This window comes from Nuphar pumila, chromosome 6 (assembly GCF_984573655.1).
Source record: "Nuphar pumila chromosome 6, dmNupPumi1.hap1.1, whole genome shotgun sequence".
Lineage (NCBI taxonomy): Eukaryota > Viridiplantae > Streptophyta > Magnoliopsida > Nymphaeales > Nymphaeaceae > Nuphar > Nuphar pumila.
In genome coordinates, this window is record NC_143254.1 from 100,159,431 (window position 1) to 100,182,714 (window position 23,284).

General features: G+C 37.9%; 2 protein-coding genes across 6 annotated transcripts in view; both read right to left on the reverse strand.

The window, feature by feature from the left end:
* Positions 1-5,972, reverse strand: part of DBR1 (debranching enzyme 1) — a 63,069-nt gene extending 57,097 nt beyond the window's left edge. For both annotated transcript variants that reach the window (XM_090008470.1, XM_090008471.1), the window contains exons 1-3: positions 5,860-5,972; positions 4,946-5,044; positions 1,468-1,584 (exon numbers count right to left, since the gene is read on the reverse strand). In XM_090008470.1, coding sequence (XP_089864596.1) covers positions 1,468-1,584; positions 4,946-4,951 — 123 coding nt within the window. In that variant the 5' untranslated portion in view covers positions 4,952-5,044; positions 5,860-5,972. The remainder of the gene's footprint in view (positions 1-1,467; positions 1,585-4,945; positions 5,045-5,859) is intronic.
* A 10,520-nt stretch (positions 5,973-16,492) lies between these two features.
* The window catches only part of LOC149835402 (Ankyrin repeat family protein with DHHC zinc finger domain-containing protein), a 69,846-nt gene continuing 63,054 nt past the window's right edge, over positions 16,493-23,284 (reverse strand). Inside the window, exons 9-13 of one of the 4 annotated variants that reach the window (XM_090008472.1) lie at positions 20,478-20,555; positions 19,499-19,597; positions 18,686-18,764; positions 18,429-18,577; positions 16,493-17,174 (exon numbers count right to left, since the gene is read on the reverse strand). In XM_090008472.1, coding sequence (XP_089864598.1) covers positions 16,986-17,174; positions 18,429-18,577; positions 18,686-18,764; positions 19,499-19,597; positions 20,478-20,555 — 594 coding nt within the window. In that variant the 3' untranslated portion in view covers positions 16,493-16,985. Of the gene's footprint in view, positions 17,175-17,198; positions 17,611-18,428; positions 18,609-18,685; positions 18,765-19,498; positions 19,598-20,477; positions 20,556-23,284 lie in introns of those variants that run through there. The other 3 variants (XM_090008473.1, XR_016432318.1, XM_090008474.1) reach the window with 3 other exon arrangements.

Below are 23,284 nucleotides of genomic sequence, written 5' to 3' on the forward strand. Positions count from 1 at the left end.
TCCCCAGTTTAGGTGGTCGGGCTTGTTCATGAAGGACCGCATCACGTGGGTGGTGTTAGGGATGGCCTTCAACTTCTGCTGAATGCTGAAGATCGTCTGGGGGCACGTGTAACACGCTGCAAGAGTTCCTAAGGTACGTGAGATTCTTCTTCCCAAGGTTCACTAAAGCATTTCTTATTTATTTATAATTTTAGATAATTTTTTTAATTTTTTTTAAATAAAAAATTTTTTTTGAGGCATACACTTTGCGCCTCGAGGCTTACGCCTCGCCTCAGATTTTGGTGGAGCGCCTCGCTACGCCTCAACGCTTTTCACAACACTGCTTCAAACATTGCCTCAAAAAAATGGGAACAGAATAAACTGTCATTACACCACGTGTAACCATCAATTGAGCACTAAAGCCCACTTTCTCAGAGAGGTAAAAGGAAGAATCGCTACAAATGCCAAATGACATTCAAAACAATGGAGCCAAGGGTCCCATTCTTTGAATTCCCAATGAATCATGGATACTAAGTTTCAAAATCATGACATGCATGGACAGGGAATTTTGAGGAATATCAAGATATTGCAAGAACAGTGTTGAAGCATTTAAACCTCAGAATTAATACAAAATGATGCCATCAAGTAATGTTTCTTTTTATAAATAGGCCTCTACAATCTTATGCTCTGAACATATAATAGAGGGGTGGTCAAACAAAGTCCACGTTGAAAATGTAACTGTGTTCTTTTCTATAATCTCCTTTAGAAAAAGTGTTTGCAAGGAAGCACGATAATGAGAGAATCTTGTCTGAAATCAACAAAGTTTGCAACAGATATAAACTTTTAAATAAGATAAACCAGATATTATTCCATAAAAATCAGCCAAGGATTACAAGGCCACTATCTGTAAAAGTATTAAATGGACTGGATTTTTATTACATGTCTTAACCACAATATGTGTTGCCTTTCTTTTTTAAATGGCATGATTACAACACCACAAGTAGAAAAGAAAAAGGACACTAATATTACAGTAATTTTTCACTTCTGGAAATGATATCTAGGTAATACCAGTATGGACATAACAAATAATGCGTACAAAACCATAAAAAAGATCCAATCAACAGATCAACACAACCCCATGGTTTAAGCCAGATAATAATCAATTGTAGATTTGCAGGAAACATACTCTCAAAATGTCAGAACAATGATGTTATTCAAGAACATGAACATCGGCTGTGTACACAAGGAAACCACAAAGAACGGACGAAAAGGTGATATAGAATTTTTCTGGGACTAAATCGGCATTTTGCCAAGAGCATGGTTAACTTGCAATTTTAGTTGGCTACTATGCGAGTTGCACTGACATAATAATGATTAGTTGGATCATGCCCCAGATAAATCCACCACCGTCAGACTTCTATCTGCCTCCATGTATTGGTTACGATAACAAAAGTCAACAAGAACCATTTCAAGAATGAAATAACATACCTGAAAATCACCACAGCATATAAGTAGGTCGACCTTTGTGTTCTCCACTTCTTCCAAGTATTGAAGAGTGGAGTAAACATTATCAAGTTCTCCATGTGCACAACCTTCAATTGCGATCTTTTAATAAGATCAACAAAAAGAACCAAGTAAAAGAACTAAACAAATAACTTTAATTCAAAGACATGATAGAACTTTTGCCAAGTAAAAAACTAAACAAATAGCTTTAATTCAGCAACATGATAGAACTTTTTTTGGGTTAACCAGGGAAAAAAACGTTCAGAGACATGATACAAGCTATTAAGGAAAGAATACAAAAACTAAAATTACCATAAATCAACTAGTTTGAAACTCAATAACAGTGATAATAAAAGAAAACATCAAATATCCAATCAACATCAATCACATAAAACATACAAGGGTTAAGAAAAGATGGCATCAACTCCAATAGTGTAGGTAAGTTAAGATATGATACAACAACACATCACAAAAAATGTGCTCTTGTATTAACTGCAGCATCTAAAACCAGAGTGGTCAATCGAGAAAGCGGGAGCGGGAAGCGATACGGGAAACGGAAGCGGGAAGCGAGGCACTTTCAAAATTTAGGAAGCGGGAAGTGTGGGGCGACTTAGAAGCGAACCAAGAATCGTCTCGGAAGCGAACCGAAAGCGACCTAGGAAGCGAGGGGGAAGCAAAAAAAAGAGAAAAATGAAAATACAAAAAAAAATGAAAAAAGGGGGAAGCGGGGGTGGGGAAGCGCTCTTCCCCTAAATGGGAAGCGCCCAATTTTTTTCTGCGCTTCGGGGAAGCACGCTTCCCCACTCCATGTGATGCTTCCGGTAACTCTGTCTAAAACTACAAATACATGGCATTGCTAATTTTTTGTTTCTGCACAATGGCCATACCTGTTCTTCCTGCTGGTTCCAAATGCAAACTAAGTGTATATTTTTAAGCAGAGAAATATTAGAAGGTAAATGCATCTGATCATTTCAGATGTCCTGAACTATTTCCAATAGGGGTGTGTTTTTAGGTCTGTACATGAGCCAACCTCAAGCCCGACTCTGGCTGTTCAAGCTTGCTTTCCAGCAAAGGTGTGTTAAAGGAAAGCTCAAGTTTGGTTTGATTAAACTCATGAAGAATCTTTTATTTTAAGTTACTTGAAAACGGTAGTGAAAGATGGGATTTCAGCCCTTGACCTTCCCTATACAAGCAAGAATAGAGTGTGTCTTTGGATACACATAACAGAAGCACAAGACTTGTGCTAACAGCTAATGCTCAAGAAGCACACAAACATGCACATGCACACACACACACAGAGGTGCACACGAAGACAGGCACACACATACGCGCACACACACAGCATGTTTGGTCCTAATCAAATTAAGATATGGATAAAAGAAAAGTTTTACCAACCTGAATAGGATTGCATATCTATATAATGACATACTTCACATGCAATTGAATTCTAATGCCAATGAGATTCAAAATTGAATGTAAAGCCCTTAAAATGAATCTAACCAATGTCATTAATTAGATCTTACCAAACAGGTTTGCATTGATTGAATGCCTGACTTGAATATCAACTAATGATACCCCAGTGACCTTGATCTAATCAACCAGTTCAACACTGTTTTTTATGATTAGACAGTATTAGATCAGGTCCTCTTAGGGCTTGAGTTGATTAAGAAGGTACGATGTGAGAAAAAAGAGGGAAAATAGATGGAAAAAGAAGGGTTAGGACTAAAAAAACAAGGGCCTATCCCTCACCCAAAACTCTTTTATTCATAACATGAGAGTAATATATATTACATGACCAAAATGGCCTTGACCACTTTTACTATTTGTCAACCTGGTCAAACATAACATGTACAAAAATGTCACAATCTTATTACACTTCCCTTAACTTCAGTCATAACATACTACTCACTCCCAACTTACCTAGAATCTCCTCATGACTAACCGGGATCTCTGGAAATAGAGGACCACTCTCTCTCCCTATCAACAAGTTGCATAAATGCTCTCTCCAAGCAAGCAACTGAGACGGAGAGCAAAATTACAGGAGCAAGCTTCAAAGCGAGGATCGCCAGACTGCTACGTGCTGCGTAAGTTGTAACTGAGAGTAGGACTCCATACAGTTTATGTGCTATGGACGTTTTTGACACAGAGGTAGCTTCCGACACTATGCACACTTAGAAAACGTTTTAACTACTTTTTGTTCCATTGTCGACCGACTTAGTGAGAATATCAGCTTACTGGTGTAGAGTTAGAATTGAGCAGTCTTGATTATGTCTTTCGCAACATTTTCCAAAATAAAACGATAATGTCAATGTGTTTGGTTCTCTCTTGATATATGGGGTTAGAGGCAATATGATGGCAGCATCGTTCTCACAATAGAGAACAAATGGTAGGTTCACTCTAATTTCTAATTCACTTAACATTGATTTCATTCACAATCCTTCACAAATCTCACCTACATGGTTTTATACTTTGCTTCAGCATTTTATCTACTTACTGCATCTTATTTCTCGCTTTGCCAAGGCACCAAATTACCACCACCACGCGTGTGATATCCCAATGCAAAACTCCTGTCATCAACGGAAACAACACAATCCGCATCGATGTAGATCTCCACATCACACTAACCATGACTTGAGTAGATAAGTCCCTTTTTGAGGCTCTTCTTGAGGTACCTTAATACTCTAAATGTGGCTTCCATGTAAAAAGATTTCTTGGGGCATGCATACAGCTAGTTTAGAAACGAAGAATGATACACTTACCCGTTTATTCCATTTGGACTATGGGTGTATTGCCTCAAGCAAATACATTTCTATGGTTATTATCCCTAGACAAGATCAGCCCCCACGACAATTTGAAACACAAAGGTTTCCATCTATGCAAATTAGTGAGTTGCATGCTGCTCCAGAGAAATCAAGTTTCATTTATTCTACACCTGTGATTTCTTTTCAAAAGCTACTTAAATTAGCCCCGCCTAACTTAATGGTGACCCTATATCTTGTATTAGAGATTTACCTACCAGCCTGAGAGTCCTCAAAAGAAGAAATCGAAGTTAATCTGGAATTGGAGGTAGTTGTCTGTGTAATGGTTTGTTTTGGACGAAAACTATCGCAATGTGCCAATAATGATAAGGCAAAACATAAAAAATTAAAAGAAAAAGAGCTCAAAGAGGGTAAATAACCTAATCCAAAAACAAGTCTATAGGATCTCAGTTATAGATCATGTGAAGGGAAACTGAAACTAGGATATAATGACCTTCAACCAAGATCAACAAAAAGAAACCTAACTAAAAATCATTTCTAAATAATAATAACAACAAAAATGACTATATGAATATGAAGAGAACAAAGATACAGCATGAGACAAAAAAGAAAAAAAAAATACCCTAGAAAAAACCATGAAAGCATTAGGGGAAAAAATACAAACATATACAAAATTGCTGAAGTAACTTGATTTGAACACTCACCCTCATCTCCAAGTTTGACTCCCCTAGGAGAAGCCCAAGAAATTATTTATGTTGATGAAACCATGAGCATTAGCAAGCCCAACAGTTTTTTTCTATATCCTGCAGGAACAAATGCCATGTTGCCACAAACTGTTAAAATCAGGTAGGCCAAAAGAAATAATCCATTACCATCAGTCATATATCTTCTAAAAGAACCAATATCTTAAAAGAAATGAAACCCATTCGGATTCATCAATTACACCATTTTTTTATTTTTGAGTGGTTATACAAGTGTCCAACATTGAAAAGAAAGCACAAAAGCAACGCAAATGCAGATAAGAGTTCCCTGTGTACGAAATTTCTGTAAGACACATGGCAATAGCTTATACACTAGACATGATAGTAGAAACCACCAGATTTTTAACATTTTTGTGAGTATTTTGTGAATCAATCCCTACAGATATGATCTACATGGTTTATGCAATAAAGAACAAATAAAAAAAACTTCAAACACAAAGTTTTTGCATCCGCACATCATTTTCTTGAAGGAAATAGAATCAAATATAAGAATTGTCCTGATGAATACATCAAACAGGGGCGATCAACAGACCAAAAAAACATAGGCTAACAAGGATGCCGGAAAAGGGAAAGGGCACACCAAATTTGCTAGGCCTGAAGCAACCATTCCAGCTGCGGAAGGTTAAGATGGATTTCTCATTTTCGGGAGAGTGAGGGAAAATACTATGTTACAGGGGAATGAATTTCTTGAATGGGCATGAGAGTTGGTGTGGGCGAGGTTGCATCTCGCACACCCTCAAGAAGAACGAAGAATCAACGAAACCTAAAAACCTCCTAAAACGCGCTAAAAAGAAAATGAAACTAAAGCACCTCACTGCGTTTCCTGCGTCAATACCCAATAAAACAGGAGAGAGTACCAGGAGCTACTCAGGCCTGCCGCAAGCCATCCCGAAGCGAGGAAGATGAACGGAAGGAACTAGGAGAGATGGGAGGGGACGGAGAACGTAGCGCCCTCAGAGAGAGAGAGAGATCGCGGGACGAAGCCCTGCGCTTGAAATTAATAAGGCCGTCGACGAGTCGGACCTTCACTGGACCCGGTAGTGTGGACTCGGATCCGACTCTGAGTTACGGGTATCAGGTCCGGATCTTACCGAACCTATTACAGGCACAACCAGACCCGAGTCCGGTTATGATTAAATAGGATGTGAACGGGTCGGATGTTGTCAACGCACTACCAAATCTGACCTTATTAGATCTAGCATAATCGAATTCGGATTTGGATTAGGAGTCCGATGTGGAAAAGTAATATCCAAATTCAATTAGCTAGTCAGATATATTTTATTCATAATCGGATAGGATAATCCATGGGATTCAGATTCAAATTAGATCTGCATACTGAATCCAAATCCAATTATTAATCGGATCTTGCTTGCTTTACAAAATCTGACTAATCAGGATCCAAGTTTGGTCAAATATCCGGCAGTTTGGTTACCCGTGGACGTCTCAAGCTATGAATAACATGAACCAGACTCGGTGCCTGTCAGGATATACCCGAACCCGCCCAAATAACTGGTTGTGTTCAGGTTCGAGTTTGGGTAGTACCAGGTCACGTAAATGAAATTCTAAACCAAAATCCATATTTCGTAAGCTTACTTTTACTTCAAATTACATGTAAAACACTCGGTTTGATTCAGGTCGGGTAAGGTACCCAGCAAAAACCGTAACCCAAACTCTGCCGGCACAATGTTTGAGACAGGTTCAGCTCGACCCGAATATTATTCGGGTTGGCACTTTTATGCCCAAACCCAGAAAATAATGGCAAACATTAAAAAAAATGTTTTTTTCAAAATGGTCCCTGCCTTTATACACGATTAGCAAAATTGTTCCTGCCTTATGTGATTTTGCAAAATAATCCTGCTCTTTTCTACTAGGGATGACAGAACAAAACTGAGATAAAGGCATGGACTATTTTGCAAATCGTGTATAAGGTAGGGACCATTTTGCAAAATAAAGTGTTGGAACCATATGAAACAGGCAGAAACTCAAATGGTTACTACAACCTTCAGGCTATGATCCAATTACAGGCAAGGTGACTTGCTTCAGTGCTCATTTGATCATCAGTGAGCCTGTCCTGTAAACATATCTAACCCAATCTCTGTGCACCTCAAAAAATATGAGAAAGAAAGGGATCTTTGTAAAGAATTGGATACAAAAACATCTTTTTCCTCCACTGCTTCTGAAAAGAGGCCAGAAGAAGAGAAGTATCAAATTTTAATTTGAGGAAAAATTTTAATAAACAAAAGTTTCCAATATTGTTAAAAACGCACCTAATTTTTTTTTTTATGGTGAATCGAAAACACCCAGGGCTTACTTTTGCCAGAGTTGTTGTTAAATGTATGTAATAAATAGCAAAATTTAGTTGTGTTTTTTATTATTGTTGAAACTTATTTTTTTAAAAATGATAAGTGAACTTATCCCATTAACTCAACGTGGGCAAATGATGAGCCAACTTTTTTTTAGGAACGATAACCCAAGTTAAATTGCCAGAAGTATGTTTTAGATTAAAATTTAGGTATGTTTTTAACAATATCAAAGCCTTAGGTGTGTTTTTATATCATTGCCAAAACTTTTGGACATTCTTTTTAAATTTCCCATAATTTTAATGGTATTTGTGGGTACCATGTTTCTCTTTCTGGCAATAGAAGCATTTGTAAAGCGGTGGATGGCCGGAAGCCAACGCACGAAACACCCCTGCCATTGGACAATTGCTTCCCCAAGGGGGGTGATGCAACCAATAGAGGCTACAGGGATGCCAACAGATAAGAGACTTTGGTGACTTTGGGTACTTTAGATTGAGCCCGACTGAAGTACATGTGTTGGAGGTACAGAACAAAACTGAGATAAGTGTGATTTGGGTTTCGGGTGTAGATGCTTTGGTTCAGAGGTTCTAGGGTCACCTAGGGATATCGGGGTTTAGGATATGACCTATACTCAGAAGAAGTCTGTTTGTAATTAAGATTTGTCCGTATAACAGTTTTGAGCACTTGAGGAGATGTAGTTTTGGGTTTTGTGACTTAGGAAGTTAACAAAAATTATATTAAGGCTAAGTTGGGCATATATAAGTAATTGAGACGTCTCTAAGAGTTTGGTATGAGGACTCCCATGTTCTGAAACATGAACACACGATCTTCAATGTGAAGATGCCGCTCGGCTCACTGAAAGAACAAAATGCATAGTCTGATGGTTTGGGGTTGCTTAGACTTCAGTGAGGTGTTGGACATCCAACCTTCTAGGTCTGATATGCAAAGAGTTCCAAGAAGAACAAGGGAGTAGTGAAAGAGAGAGAAAAAACATTAAAGAGAGAGAGAGAAAAATAAAGAGAGGGGGATGACTAGAGAGAGATTTAAGAAACTTCAATCAATTCAATAATAATAATTGAGCTCATGCCTCTTTATATAGAGGAGGATGAGGTTGAGTCATAATTAAGCTACACTTTATTTAATTAACAAAGTTAATATCATAATTAAGTATATCAATTAAGGATTCTTAATTAAATCTAAACTAGGACTTCTAATCTATCAAGACTCTATACTAATTAACTATATCAATTAACGATTCTTAATTAAATCTATCTAAATCATCTTCTAGAAGAAAGGGACATCCTCTAGAACTCTCTAATCTCATGCTCCCACCTGTGGGCGTCCTTCTACTAATTGCTTGCTTCCTGGTGATGACATGTGTCAGCCTTCTCTTATGTCAAGTTGTGACTCTCGATAATTAGTCTTTCTTAGATTAAGGAGGTCTCTTGAGTAGTCACCCATTGCTTGTCGACCCTCTTGGGTCTTTGTAGCTGGTGTTTGGATCCTTGGTACTTGATTTAAATCTCTTATCATATTTTGGACTCTAATAGATCCATCACACTCCGATGTACCTTGTCACCTAAGTACAAACTCTGAAAACTTCTCTTTTAGATCACTCGCACTCCCACGTGGCAGTCTCTTGGTCTTTAGAATTCCAATGGGTTGGGGCTCTCTTTCCTCATCATGGGGATCATCTACTCTGGTTGGTGGCTCACCATAAAACGGCTTGAAAAAGGAAACATGGAAGACATGATGGATCTTCAATTATGCTAGGAGTGTCAAATGATAAGCTAGTTTTCTTATATATTCCTTCAGTTAGTATGGTACATAATATTTGGGTAGGAGCTTCTGGTAGTCTTGACCCAAGAGAATCTTCTGTCATTTAAGCTTATGTTTCAGCCACACCCAATCTCCTACCTTGAATGTTTGATCGGTATGCCCCTTGTCATAGATTTGTTTCATGTGTTTAGCCTTATCGATGTTTTGCTTTGGTATAGCGAGAATCTAACCTTGCTCCTTTATAGCCTAATCTACTTTGGGAGATGTTATACTTTTGTGCTTGTATACAACCCTTGACTTCTGTTGTAGGTGTACTTCATCCATGGCAAAAAGTGGTGCTACTTGTTCGGACGGTCTCCCATGAAGCAACGAAGGTAGTGTGAGTTTTCTCCAGAACTTGCGAACAAGAAATTAAGAGAAGGAAGAGAGAGAGGTTGCAATGAGTCGCGGTTTTCATAATGAGAAACCGTGACCTATTTCATTAATATATAGGCAAAAGTCCTAATACATAGCCTTCACAATAACCCTTACAAGTTGAGGGCATTTACAAGTATGCCATTATGTTGTGGACACGGTACATACAAGTAGTTTGGATCCGGTTTCGGATCCAAACTTAAATACAAAACAAGTACACTGTCTAATAGTCTCCTTCAAGTTGTGCATGATTTTGGATCATGGACAACTTGCTCTTTAGGAACCAAAAATGTCACTTTGTGAGTCTTTTAGTGAACAAATTAGACACCTGGTCTTTTGTTCTAATATAATGGGGCTCTATCTCTTTTTCTTCAATCTTCTGCCTGATAAAATGTTGATCAATCTCAATGTGCTTGATCTTGCTGTGATGAATGGGATTAAGAGATATTTGAATAGCACTTTGGTTGTCACAAAAGTGAGAACAACTAGCAATCGTCTCTTTTAGCTCTGTTAACAAATGTCTAGTCTATGTTATTTATGTTGTAGTAACAGCCATCGCCCTGTATTCTGCTTCTGTGTTAGATCTAGCCACTGCTTTCTATTTTCTACTATTTCAAGAAACAAGATTGGCACCAATGAAAACGTTATACCCTGAAACTGACTTTCGATCATCAGGATCTCCGGCCCAGTCTGCATCTCAATAAGCAATGATGTCATAAGCAATATTCATGGATCTGCTTTTGGTGTACGAAAGTCCATCTCCAACAATACTCCTCAAGTACCTCAGAATCCTTTTTACTGCATCCATGTGTCTCGTCCTTGGCTCATGCATGAATTGAGAAACTTGATTGACTGAATATGTAATATCTGGGCTGGTAAAAGTAAGATATTGAAGCATTCCCACTAGACTCCGATATTTGGTGGGATCATGATACAAGTCTTCGTCTTACGCACTTAGTTTCTGGTTAAGCACACTAGGAGTAGCAAGAGACTTGCAATCTTTTATTCCACCCTTTTTTAACAGACCCAGGGTGTATTTATGTTGGGTCAAAGTAAGTTTATTTTCTTGATTATCCACCTATACTCCAAGAAAGTATCGAAGGTTTCCAAGGTCCTTCATTTTGAACCTTTGACTCAGAAGATCTTTAGTTTCTTGAACATGATTCTCACTACTTTCTGTAATAATTATATCATCAACATATATCAACAAGAAGGTAGTAAAGTCCTTACCTCGAAGAATAAAGAGGGAGTGATCCAACTGCGATCGATAAAAACCATGTCTTTGAATTTCTAGGGAGAAACTCTCAAACCAAGATCGAGAATCATGTTTTAGTCCATAGAGTGCTCGATTTAATATGCATACATACTCCTTTAAATCTCCTTCTGTATATCCTGGCGGTTGTTCCATGTATACTTCTTCCTTCAAATCCCCATGAAGAAAGGCATTATTCACATCTAGTTGACTTATTCTCCAACCCTAATCTACAGCCAATGAAAGAACAATGTGAATTGTGCCCATTTTCACAACTGGACTAAAAGTTTCATCATAGTTCTGTCCAAACTCTTGAGTGAATCCCTTTGCTATGAGACGAGTTTTGCATCATTCAACACTCTCATCCAGTTTGTATTTGATCTTGTAGACCCATCGTCAGCCAACAACATTTTTATCTGGAGGTCGAGGGACAACTGTCCATGTTTGACACTGGTACAAAGCTTTCATCTCTTCATTCATAGATTGAATCCATTTTTTGGAATTAATGGCTTGATGGAAATGTCTAGGCTCAGTCTCTTTCTCAATATGTGACAAAAATAACTGAAAATTCATGGTGAAATTCTCATAACTGACCCATCTTTCAATAGGATGTCGAGCTCTTTCAGATCGTCTGATCGGAATTGCTACTGTATTAGAAATTGGAGATGTAATGTCGTTGAATGGATGAAACATAGGCACTTCTTGTTCAATATCATCCGGAGCCAAGAGTGAGTCCCTTTCTTTTCTCCTATAAACTTGCCCAACAAACTTGTTAATCTCTGGAGGATGTTCTATTTCAAGTTCCTGTATGCCACTGTATCCATCTTGACAGGATGTCCCTTGAGCACAGGAGGAAGAACACTCATTGTTGGTTGCAGGAAAGAGCTATTCACTGAGTCATGGATAATAAAATAGCGCATTCATATTGGTTTGGGCAGAAACATATTCTCTATCTCTAAAATTATTTTCATCAAAAACTACATTCCTATATATCTTAATTCATCTGTTGTCAGGATCATAACACTTGTACCCTTTGTGGTGATCTGCATATCCGACAAATCTACACTTGGATGCCTTAACCTAAAACTTGTTTCGCAGAGAAGAGTCAATATGAACATAACACATGCAGCCAAAAAAATTTAGTTCAGCATAATCAGGATGTTTCCCAAATAGTATGAAATAAGGTGATTTGTTTTTTAAAAGCTTCATGGGCAGATGATTAATAATGTGAACAGCAGAATGAAATGCCTCTGCCTAGAGTCCTACGGGAGTATGACTTTCGTGCATCATGCTCATAGCGTTTTCCACAATGTGACAGTGTTTCCGTTCTGCAACTCCATTCCGTAGGGGTGTATGCAGGGAAGATACTCTACGATTTATCCCATTATCTTAAAGGTAATTGATAAAATCCTTGGAGGAGTATTCCCCCCCACCATCACATTGGAAATGTAAAATATTACAATAAAAGTGAGTTTTGACAAATGCATGAAAACAACGAAAAATAGAGAAGACTTTCGATTTATTCTTCATGAAATATATCCAAGTGAAGCGAGAGAAATTATCAATAAAAATAACATAATATTTGTTGTCAGAACTAGAAGGATTAGGAGTCGGTCCCCATACATCAGAACAAACGATTTCAAAATGCCTTGAAGCTCTCTCATTTATTGAATGAAAAGGAAGAACATGACTCTTACACATTTGACAACTTGAACACATTTTATTATCTGGTCTAAGAATCAGGCTAGACTCAGGAATAAGACCATCATATACTAGTCACTCAACAAGGACTCGACTACAATGACAAAGACGCAAATGCCAAAAATCGAGCTTATTGAAGATAGCAAATTGAACACATGAATATTCTTTGATGACATAGACTGAGGAGATGACTTCAAGGTAGGTCGAACACAAGTAGAAGGATCCTCCTGGAAGACATACATATTTCCCCGGTGTTCCCCTCTAGTGAACGTCTTCTTCATTTGTAGATCCTTGACATAAACAAAACACGGAGTAAATTCAACAGAAGAATTGGTATGATCAACAAGCTTAGAAATGGAAATAATATTTTTTGTAATATTTGGGGCATGAAGAACATTGGAAAGATGAAGTGGGGATTCAGGCAAGGGGATAAAAACATTTCCAATGTGGGTGATGGGGTGGTGTGACCCGTCTTCAGTGACGATGTAACTTTTTCCAAAATAGGGAGTTAAACTAGAGAATTTACCCGCATTACCAGTGACGTGAGTAGTTGTGTCTGAATCAATGTACCAGACTCCTTTATCATCATGTTTCAGATCAAGTTCAGACAATGCGGCCAAAAGAAGCTCTTTCACATCTCCACCAAACTTTGAAGGGTTCTCCTTTCATCCTGACGAGCTCTCACCTTTCTGAAAGTTTCCTTTGTTTTGTGCATTATGCCAACAGTTGGCTTTGACGTGACCTCGCTTGTTACAGAGATAACAGGTGAGCACGTTTTTCACATTATAATAAGGAGAGGCATTCAGGGTGGGTAGTAACCCACGCCCCCTAGAGTACCTCATCCTCTGTTTATACCAAAATGACTATCACCACGTCCCTGGCCAAAAGAAACACCAGTAGCAACAACCTGTCCACTAGGGTCATGTGACATCCTCTTTAAGGTCATCTCATATTGAAGTAGTTTCGTGTGCAAGTCTTCAAACGATGGTAAGCTGGGTAGACATAACAATGAGGTCGAAAGAACATGAAATTTTGGTTCCAATCCATTCAAGGCTTGCCTGACTTTATCTTTGTCTATCACTTCATACCCAACAATAGTTAGTTGATCACTTATGCTCTTAACCTTGTTCAAGTACTCCATGACAGACATGGAACCCTTAGTGAGGAGTTGAAATTCACACTGAAGAAAGGAAATTCTAGCCTCTGAAATCTGGGAATATGTCTTCACTAGCCTGTCCTATAATTCTTTTGTTGAACACTCATATGGAATTTACACCAATACTTCTTGAGAGATAGTGGAGATAAGGAAGGCAACTGCAGCTTGATCACGCTTCATCCAATTCTCATATTGGGGATTTGGTATTCGTTGTATAAAATCAGCCTCATTTCGATCCTTAGTTTCTTGTATGATAAATTCTGGAGGGGCTGAAATTGATCCATTTAAATATCCAGAAAGACCTTGACTTTTAATGAATGGAAGAATTTGTCTCTTCTAGAGCAACAAATTGGAATTGGTAAGTTTTTCAGAAATGAGTTGGCTAAGAAAGTTGGATGAGAGAAAAGTTTGAGAAGAAGAATCCATGACGTAGAACAAGAAAAAGAATATTATTGGCGTGTGCAATCAGTATATAAAATGCAGCAAATTTGTTTTTTTTTTTGAACTAGTAGAGAGCTGAGTATTCAACATGAATCTGATTATCAGAACCGATACCCAGATTATCAGGTCTAATATGATTTCACCAAAGAAGCTAAGTCTTTTCCTTTTTTTTTTGTATATATATAAAAATTGCACACAACAATAGTAAAACAAAAACAAAAAGAATATCGTTGTATGGATCTGATGTACAGATCTGTGAAATCAAATGGAAAGGGGAGAAACAAATCTGATGTATAGATTTGGAGCAGTCGATAAAACCCCAAAAGATATCGTGAAAGTTGATTTGGCACAAATCCAAATCAGTTCAAGAGATCAACTGATTTGATGGACAAAAATATCGTGAAAACTAATTTGGCCCCAACCCAAATCAGTTTCAGCAATCAAATTTGATGAAAAGAGATGTGAAGAAGAATGGGAAGGTAAGACTTATTCTCAGATTTCAGATCTGAGAGTGAAAACAAAGGGTAAGACGTCAGATCTGATACGCAAATCAGACTGACTTGTTGGAGAAATGAACTAGAAGATTGAAGAAGTACCTGGGGCTTGTATTCCAACAAAGGAATAGATGAAGAAAGATATGGGCTCGTGCTCGTATTCCAGCAACCACACCGAATAAGAAAAGAGAGGAAGGAATATTTAAGAAAGTACGGAAGGAAAGGAAGATCTTGTATGGACGTACCTGTGTAGAAGAATTTCAGCCCTCGGATCAGATGTGCTATGATACCATGTGAGTTTTCTCCAGAACCTGCAAACAAGAAATTAAGAGAAGGAAGAGAGAGAGGCTGCAATGTGTCACGGTTTTCATAATGAGAAATCGTGACCTATTTCATTAATATATAGGCAAAAGCCCTAATACAAAGCCTTCACAATAACCCTGACAAGTTGAGGGTATTTACAAGTATGCCATTATGTTGTGGGCATGGTACATACAAGTAGTTTGGATCCGAATCCGGATCCAAACTTAAATACAAAACAAGTACATTGTCAAATAGGTAGGTCTATACCATTTTGTTCACAATCTTCGTATGTATGTCCACTTGTGGGTGGTGAGTGGTATTGTAGTTCAATTTTGCCCCACTAAGGTTGAAGTAGGTGGTCCAAAATTGACTCAAGAAGATTGAGTCCTGATCTTTCACAATACTTCAGGACATCCTTTGAAGCTTCACCACATAGCTCATACAATGTTTGGCGACCAACTCGGTCGAGTACTGTCGTGGCAACCTAATGAAGTGGGTGTACTGTCCACCACTGTCATGATGACCTCTTTTCGCTCACATGATGGTAGGGCTTATACAAAGTTTATAGAGATATCTTGCCATGCTTGATCGCATATCGACAATTAACCGTAATGACCTAGGCGATTTCATTGCCTCGTACTTACTGATTTGACAAACTAAGCATTGTCGCACATAATCATAAACACCAGTCTTCATGCCCAGCCAATAAAAAAGGGTTTTCAACCTTTAGTACGTCTTGGACACGGCGCCATGTCCAACACTAGGCATGCCATGCACCTCGTACAACAAATCTCGAATCATGTCGCTTTTCAACGGCAAGTAGTTTCAAATCTGATTTTATTAAGAAAATTGAATCCAATTATTAATCAGATTTGGTTTAGGATTTCATAATCGATTACAACGGAATCCGATTACATGTACTTTTTTTGGATTCAATATTTACTTTTTTCCATCCAAAATCAAAATAAAATCTGTGTCCAATTAGCCAAATATGATATTCACTACGTCCAACCTGAATCCAAACTGTTTACACCCTTAGCTTCAGTGGATGGTAGACATAGTCAGATGACCGGGGCATTGACCCTTAAGGTTATTCGCTCTCGATGTCGATTCCAGACCCAAAATCCAAATTTCCCTCTTTGCCTATTGTTAGTAGGGGTGGCCCAGTGCCCCCAAGGGCTGTTGGGTACCCGGCCCAAATCAGGTTGGGCTCAGCTGCAATTTGCAGCCCTAACCCAAACAAGGTCGATCTGGGCCCAGCCTGATTAGGTAATTGGGATCTAATCAGGCCCAGCCCTTGTGTAAATTACATAGGGACTGACACCCCAGACCATTAACCGAGTTGGGTTTAAAGGGTCCGGACAGACCCGAGCCCAAGTATGACTGAATCAGGCCAAGACATGAGTCAGGCCCTTATCAGGCCAACCCGGCTCGACGGCCACCTCTAATTGTGAGATTTTATCTCGAAGGATGGAGACTGGGTCCCTTGGAAAGACAAACCACATGATTAGAATGTACTCCCAGTTTCCAGAAGGGGGCCCTTGATTCCCCAGCTTGGTTATCAAAAAAGAGAAGAAAAAAAACATATTTGGAGAGTGCAGATATTGTAGCAAGATTCGACAGCTGGAGAGTGCAAAACCAGAATCAAAATGTTGAGAATCACACTGGTAAAAATACAATTATCAGTGGCATAATGCCAACAGTGCCTGATTCAAGAACCATACAGGATAATAAAAATGTAAACAAAACCACTATTCACCAATCAATATCCAAACAACCATTCCAATCCTTTCTGTTGGCCCGAGTAAATTTACAATGACCCCCCAACAGGGCAGGAATGGAAAGTGGAAACTCTACAGGACGGGAGAACATGCATAATCATATAACCACACCAATAAGAATGCACACACTTTTTTTTGGGGTGGGGGGGGGGGGGGGGGGGGGGGGGTGGGGAGGATAAGCTAAGGATGCCTGAATGAGAAGCAACCGAGTGCTGCATGATGATGAATGTTGGCTCCCCTGACTTAGCATTTCCCATAAGAATTAAAACGATTTCAATGGTTGATAATGACTGACCGTTTCTGGGGCAAACGGGTCAGGTAACAGATACAGCTTAAGCAAACCATACAACAGCATTAGATATCTATTTTGGAGCCTGTTGTAGAGGCAGCCAAGCAACTTCGTGATCATCGGTGTACCCATGAATAAGGAAATCCATACAATTCTTCCTAATTCCATGGTTATAAGGATTTCGAAACCGGCCATCTGGTCCATGAAGATATCCATATCGAGAAGAATTTGCCAATTCATTGGTGGTAATGTTTCGAGCAATCTACATTGCAAACAAAATAATGTCGTTACAGCCTCTTTATACTAGTGTCCTAAATCTCACAGTTGGAATTTTCTCAAGAAAAATCACGTGAGCTTTTCAAAATTTAGTATTATTTAGGAATTATTCAGAAAAGCCCGACAAAGAGTACAAAGAAAATGAAAAAAAAGATATTTAAAACCTATAGAGAACTAAAAGCTGCATTAAAATCACAACAAATAAATGGTGTTAATGGCCAGATGACAAAGTCATATCCATCTCCACTCTCAATAAGACATTTTTATTCTCAGAGGTGGTTCTTCAGGCGACCACTCAGCCACTGCCCTCAAATATCAGCTAGATGTAGATCCCACAAGAACCATGAACCGGAAATGACGAGCATTTGTATAGCAAATGATGCATGCAGGAGCTTCACCAAATTGGGGATGAGGACGTGAAGCTAATCACAATTTGGAAATTTAATTATCTTAAAGTCCCACAAAACTGCAGATATGCATTATACTTTGATGGATCCAAAAAAGAGCGCAATTTGATCCCAAAGCGGAGCTGGAATCCATGAATTTATCAAAATAAATATGAAATCTCACTGATATTTGTCATGCACACACACACACACACATATTTTCTAGGCCTGTCACTGCAGGTATAGAATCCCACTTGGAGAGAAAGAGATCTTTGTTTTTCTTCTTTTACCTATCCTCCCTTAACAAGACGTGCATGGAAAGGCTGGAACTGCTAGAGATAGGTGGCTGAATGAACATACACTAGACTAGGCATCTAAAGGGAACTAGTCAAAACTGACCAGGTTGCACCACTTATGTTGATTAGTCCCACCACCTACAATTCTTCTATGCTAAGAAATCTAAAAAAAAATGATTTCATGCCAAGAAATAATTAAAGAATATCATTTAAAATAGGTTTAAAAATGTTAAAAATGTTGCATGTAAACCCATCAGAACACTAGTAAGAGAATTTGACAAAATGCAAATAAAATTAAAAATAAAAGGAAAAGACCAACAAAAACTTGAAGGAGAGAGTGGTGAGGCATATAAAAGATAATAAACGAACTATGTTGCAGCTCTAGATAAGAAAAAGATAAGGAAACAAACTTATAAATCCTAGACAACAAAATCGGGATAAGGTCACATAAGCGCATATATAATGAAGGAATTAAAGCATAGAGCAAAAGTTTTCAATCTGTAACTAAATTAACAACCTCTAACTTATCATTTCAAAGGAGGTAGTGAGAATTATTACCTGTGATGCCTGGGCAGCTGTCAAAGTTGTAGCTCCAATCAACATTAGCACATCGATGACAAGAAACGTGACAGCACCAGGATAGTTAACAATTGTATTATAAGCCCAAGAACCAGCTGGTGAAGGCATTATTCTTTCACTCCAAATCCCTATTAAGATATTTGGGTCAGACCTGCTAGCCTATCAAATCATCAATCAATATTAACTTAAGAATGAACAGTAGGAAGCACTAATTGACTTAAGTTTTCGGTTCATACTTTGAACTGCAACAGCAGCAGCAATAAAACTTGTTAACGTACACAGACAAATAAACACAAAGAAATCCCACTTATTCCTCTGCAATTAATCCACATAAGAAAACAGGGTTAAGATGCAACTGTAGGAAACCAAGAAACAAAAGTTGGGATGCAAGCAACTGCTGCGGTAACCAACAGGAAAAAGAATAGCATGGATAACCGGGAAAATATCTAACAAACAAATTAATATTTATTTTTTTAAATGAAAAATTGTGATCTCAGTATATAAATATAGAGGAATATGAACGATAAATCACCAAAAGAGTTCAACAAAAAGGCCCACATACAAGTTCAGGCAAAAAAATTTAAAATCCTCGAGGAAATTACAAAAAGATGATCAATTTATCACTTATTTACAAATATCTCCTAACTTTCATTTATTTCAATTAGCTACCCAAGTTTCTAGATGTGCAACAAAGACATGCTTTGTCCTTTATTCATTCATCTGACAATAGTTTAGTCAACTAAATGGCCAAAGTATTCTTCACATATAATTTATTTGCAATAGAAGATTGAATGCGGTATTTCATCAATGCAGGAAAAAAAATAATTGCATGCCCTCGGCAGCTGTATGAGATGAATTAAGAAAAGTCAGGCAGTTAAATTTGTGGTAAAGTTGCTCAAAAACCTCAGCTCCAATGGTCAAAATCAGAAAAATGGCAAGGGTCTCATGATACATTCACAAACCAACCAATAAAGAGATAAAAATGAAATAGCCGATTAAAAATGGTTAATTCATGATGAACAAAGGCTATGATTTTCTATAGCTCTCACCTTTCCGACACAATTAGATATCCATGGGCAGTGATGGTCAAATTGCTCCACGCAGCGCTTGCATGTAGAACAATGCTTGGAACGCACGGGTCTGATTATCTGGCAAGAAGTTGAGCATGGTATGAAAATCCTAAGGTTTTGATTATATATATATTTTCCTTGTGGATTTCCATAACAGCAGGCATGGGGCATATATTATATACTAAAGTATGTGACAAACTTAACTCTGTATGTGTGTGCGCGTGTGCGAGCTCGTGTTATGACTTTGTGAGACATCTCTCTAACTCAAACCCATTTAGACCAATATGTTAATGTTTTTCAGATTGACTTGAATAACATAGCAGGACGGGTCAGCGTCTCACTATCCCGAGGGGCTATCAAGCAACTTATCAAATACACAATCTTTTGTTTCCAATTAATTAAACAGGTTGAATCTGGCTTCATTATTATCATTTTGCATCAAGAACCAAAAAAGTAAAAAAAGAATCTGATTAACAGACAAACCTGCTTGTATGCAAAAGTGCATCTAATTAAGAAAAATAGATAACAGGATCTAAGATGAGGCTTTTCCATCCATATGCATTTCTGATTAGGCCATAACCAGATTCACTGATGCCTGTATGCAATGCAGGCACACAATGCAAGCACGCGTGTGCATGCACACACACACACACACATGTGTGTGTGTGTGTGTGTGTGTGTGTGTGTGTGTGTGTGTGTGTGTGTGCATGCATGCACAGACACAGAAGCACACAAGCACACACATGCGCACACACATACATAGGCTAATCTGATTATGCAGGATATACTGATGCCCGCATGCAAATGCATCTGCTGAATCCATTTTCTTAATTGAATGATATAAGATGCTCCTGTAAGGTTTACAAAAAGCCATTATCTAAGAGCTCTCGTATATGTCCATGATTGCTTGAAGTTGCAGGTATCCTACAAAAGCCTATCCAAGTTGAGTTGATGAAACCTTGCAGGTTGGGCAGAGCTGGGACCAATTTCCTGTCCAAAGAGAGTTGTTTTCCAGATCCATGCTTAACAATGGCACCTGTAAAGTAAACAATCAATGTAACTCCAGATATAAATAATAGCATTGGTCCACTTCAGAAAGACCAAAAGTTGCATGTATATAGTCATAGGATATGGGATGCAGTTATTTTCATCAAGCTTCCCTTCAAGAATGGCTTGCATGGGACGTGCGACACAATAAAAACGAACATCTATTGGCATAGCAAAATGCATATCAATATATGTGCATGTATATAGTCATAGGATATGGGATGCAGTTATTTTCATCAAATTTCCCTTCAAGAATGGTCAGAATGGGAGATGCAGCACAATAAAAATGAACATCTGTTGGCATAGCAAAATGCATATCAATATGTATGAAATTAACCAACAAATACAAGAAAATAAGACCAAGGAAACAAAAGAAAAATGGAAAAAATGAAGTGCAGAGTCATCCAATGCTATCATTGGCTTCAGGTGTGCTCAGTGTTTAATCCTCATCATCAAAACACTCTTTATGTCAAGAATTTTTGGTGAAATCCCTCCAGTTACACAACAGGTATGTTCACTGTGGCATGATACACAACCAAAAGAAATATTGTGGAGACAATGTCGTTGAAAGAGATTTACAAATTAAAACAATAACCAAACTTTATATGTATGACTACAAAATGGTACAAATTCCAAATAATCTGCACTTAAAGAAATTTAACACTTTATAATGTTTTTATCATTAGGTAGTTTTGCAACACGCAAACAGTTAGTACATTTTCTGTGACAGTTGAGGTTAAAACAAGCTTCTATCTGTTGTGCTATATATGAAAATGTGAACTTATTTGACCATTACAACACATTCTACATTGATTCTATTTTTACAACATTAAACATACATGGATGCTTAAAAACTCCCCGTCAAACTCGAGAAGATGTGAAAACGATCATCCTGAGTTTGGCAAGGAGTGTTCTAAAGAGAGAAGTATACAAGTTTTTAGTAAAGAAATCTGCTATCTGTTGTGCTGAACCAATGTAGGACAAAGAAATAGCGCCATTCAAATATGCTCTTCTAGTAAAATGACAATCAATTTTAATATGCTTCGTATGCTCATGAAACTTTAAACTCTTTGCTATATGAATAGCACTTTGATTGCCATAATACAATTTTATCCCAATAGTCAACTTTACTCCCATATTTTCAAGTAGCCATCTAAACCATATTATCTCAGCAGTGGCTTGAGCCATGGCCCTATACTCAGCTTCTGTTGTAGATAATGCTACTCTTTGTTGCTTTTTGCTCTTCCAAGATGTTAGAGAATTACCCAAGAAAATACAAAATCTAGATGTAGAATATCTATCTTTGGATGATCCTCCAAAGTCCAAGTCACAATATTCTCTTAGTTCCAGCTTTGATGATGATGAGAAAAATAATCCATGATGTATAGTGGCACATGTGTACCAAATGATCATGAGAACAACTCCTAAGTGAACCAACCTTGGAGAACTCATGAATTGGCTCACAACATATATTGCAAAAGTGTTATTTGGTCTAGAAATAGTCAAGTAAATCAAACTGCCAACAAGGCCACAAGTTGTCTATATACAATAGGATCCTGCAACAGTTCCCCATCATCACACTTCAACTTAGCATTTGGCTCTATGGGAATATGCTTACGCTCATCTACCAATCTGGTCTTAGCTATGAGTTCAGCTACATACTTGGGATGAGTCAAAAGACATCCTCTCTTAGCACAAGCAACTTCAAGACCCAGAAAGTATTATACTTTTCAATATCTTTCATTTCAAACACATCAGCAAGTTTCCTCTTCACATTTGCAAAAATTAATGATTCATCACCTACAATGATCATATCATCCACATACATTAGCATAGGCAATGCCCAGTATTAGATGAGGACACAAATAAGGCTGGATCATAGAAACTTTGTCTAAAGCCAAGCTTTTTCACAGCTACACAACTTCTTAAACCATGCTCGAGGAGCTTGCTTCAACCCATATAATGATCTTCTGAGACTACAAACTCTTCCTTTCAGATCTGTCACTCCTTGAGGCAATTCCATATAGACTCCCTCCTTAAGATCCCATTCAAGAACACATTCTTCACATTTAGCTGCCACAAATCCCAACCCTTAACTGCAGAAACCGCCAATAATGTCCTTATTGTAGTCATATGTACCACAGGTGCAAAGGTTTATGCAAATAAATTAGAGCAAGAAAGGCTTGATGAGTAGCAGGAAAGGACTCATAGGAAACAAACCGAGTGCGAGGAAAAAAAGGACGGGTACTACATCATACCTGTATTGGTGGAGGGTCTTGTGTAGACTGTTTAAGATATGTGGAAGGAATATTTGGAGTTGGCTGAGAAGGACCTGTTAAATTATGTATATATAAATATATATATACATATACTTATATATATACATACGTATGTATATATATACATATATGTATATATACATAATATTTCATTTTCTTTTTCTGTACAATCAAAAACCCGATAGGGGTATTTTGGTAAAATACCATGTACCTTTTCCCTTTTGTATTTTTTCTTTTTTCTTTCTTTTTCCCCTTTTTCTTTTCCTTTTTTTATTTCTTATTTTTCTTTTTGAAGGACCATAATGGGCCCCACCCATCTAGTCGTTGGGGCCCCAACGATCATATTTATGACCGTTGGGGCTCCCAACGACTAGAAGGGAGCCCCCTTTATGGTCCCTCTTTTAGCTCTCCTCCTCTATAAATAGAGGAGGCTCACACT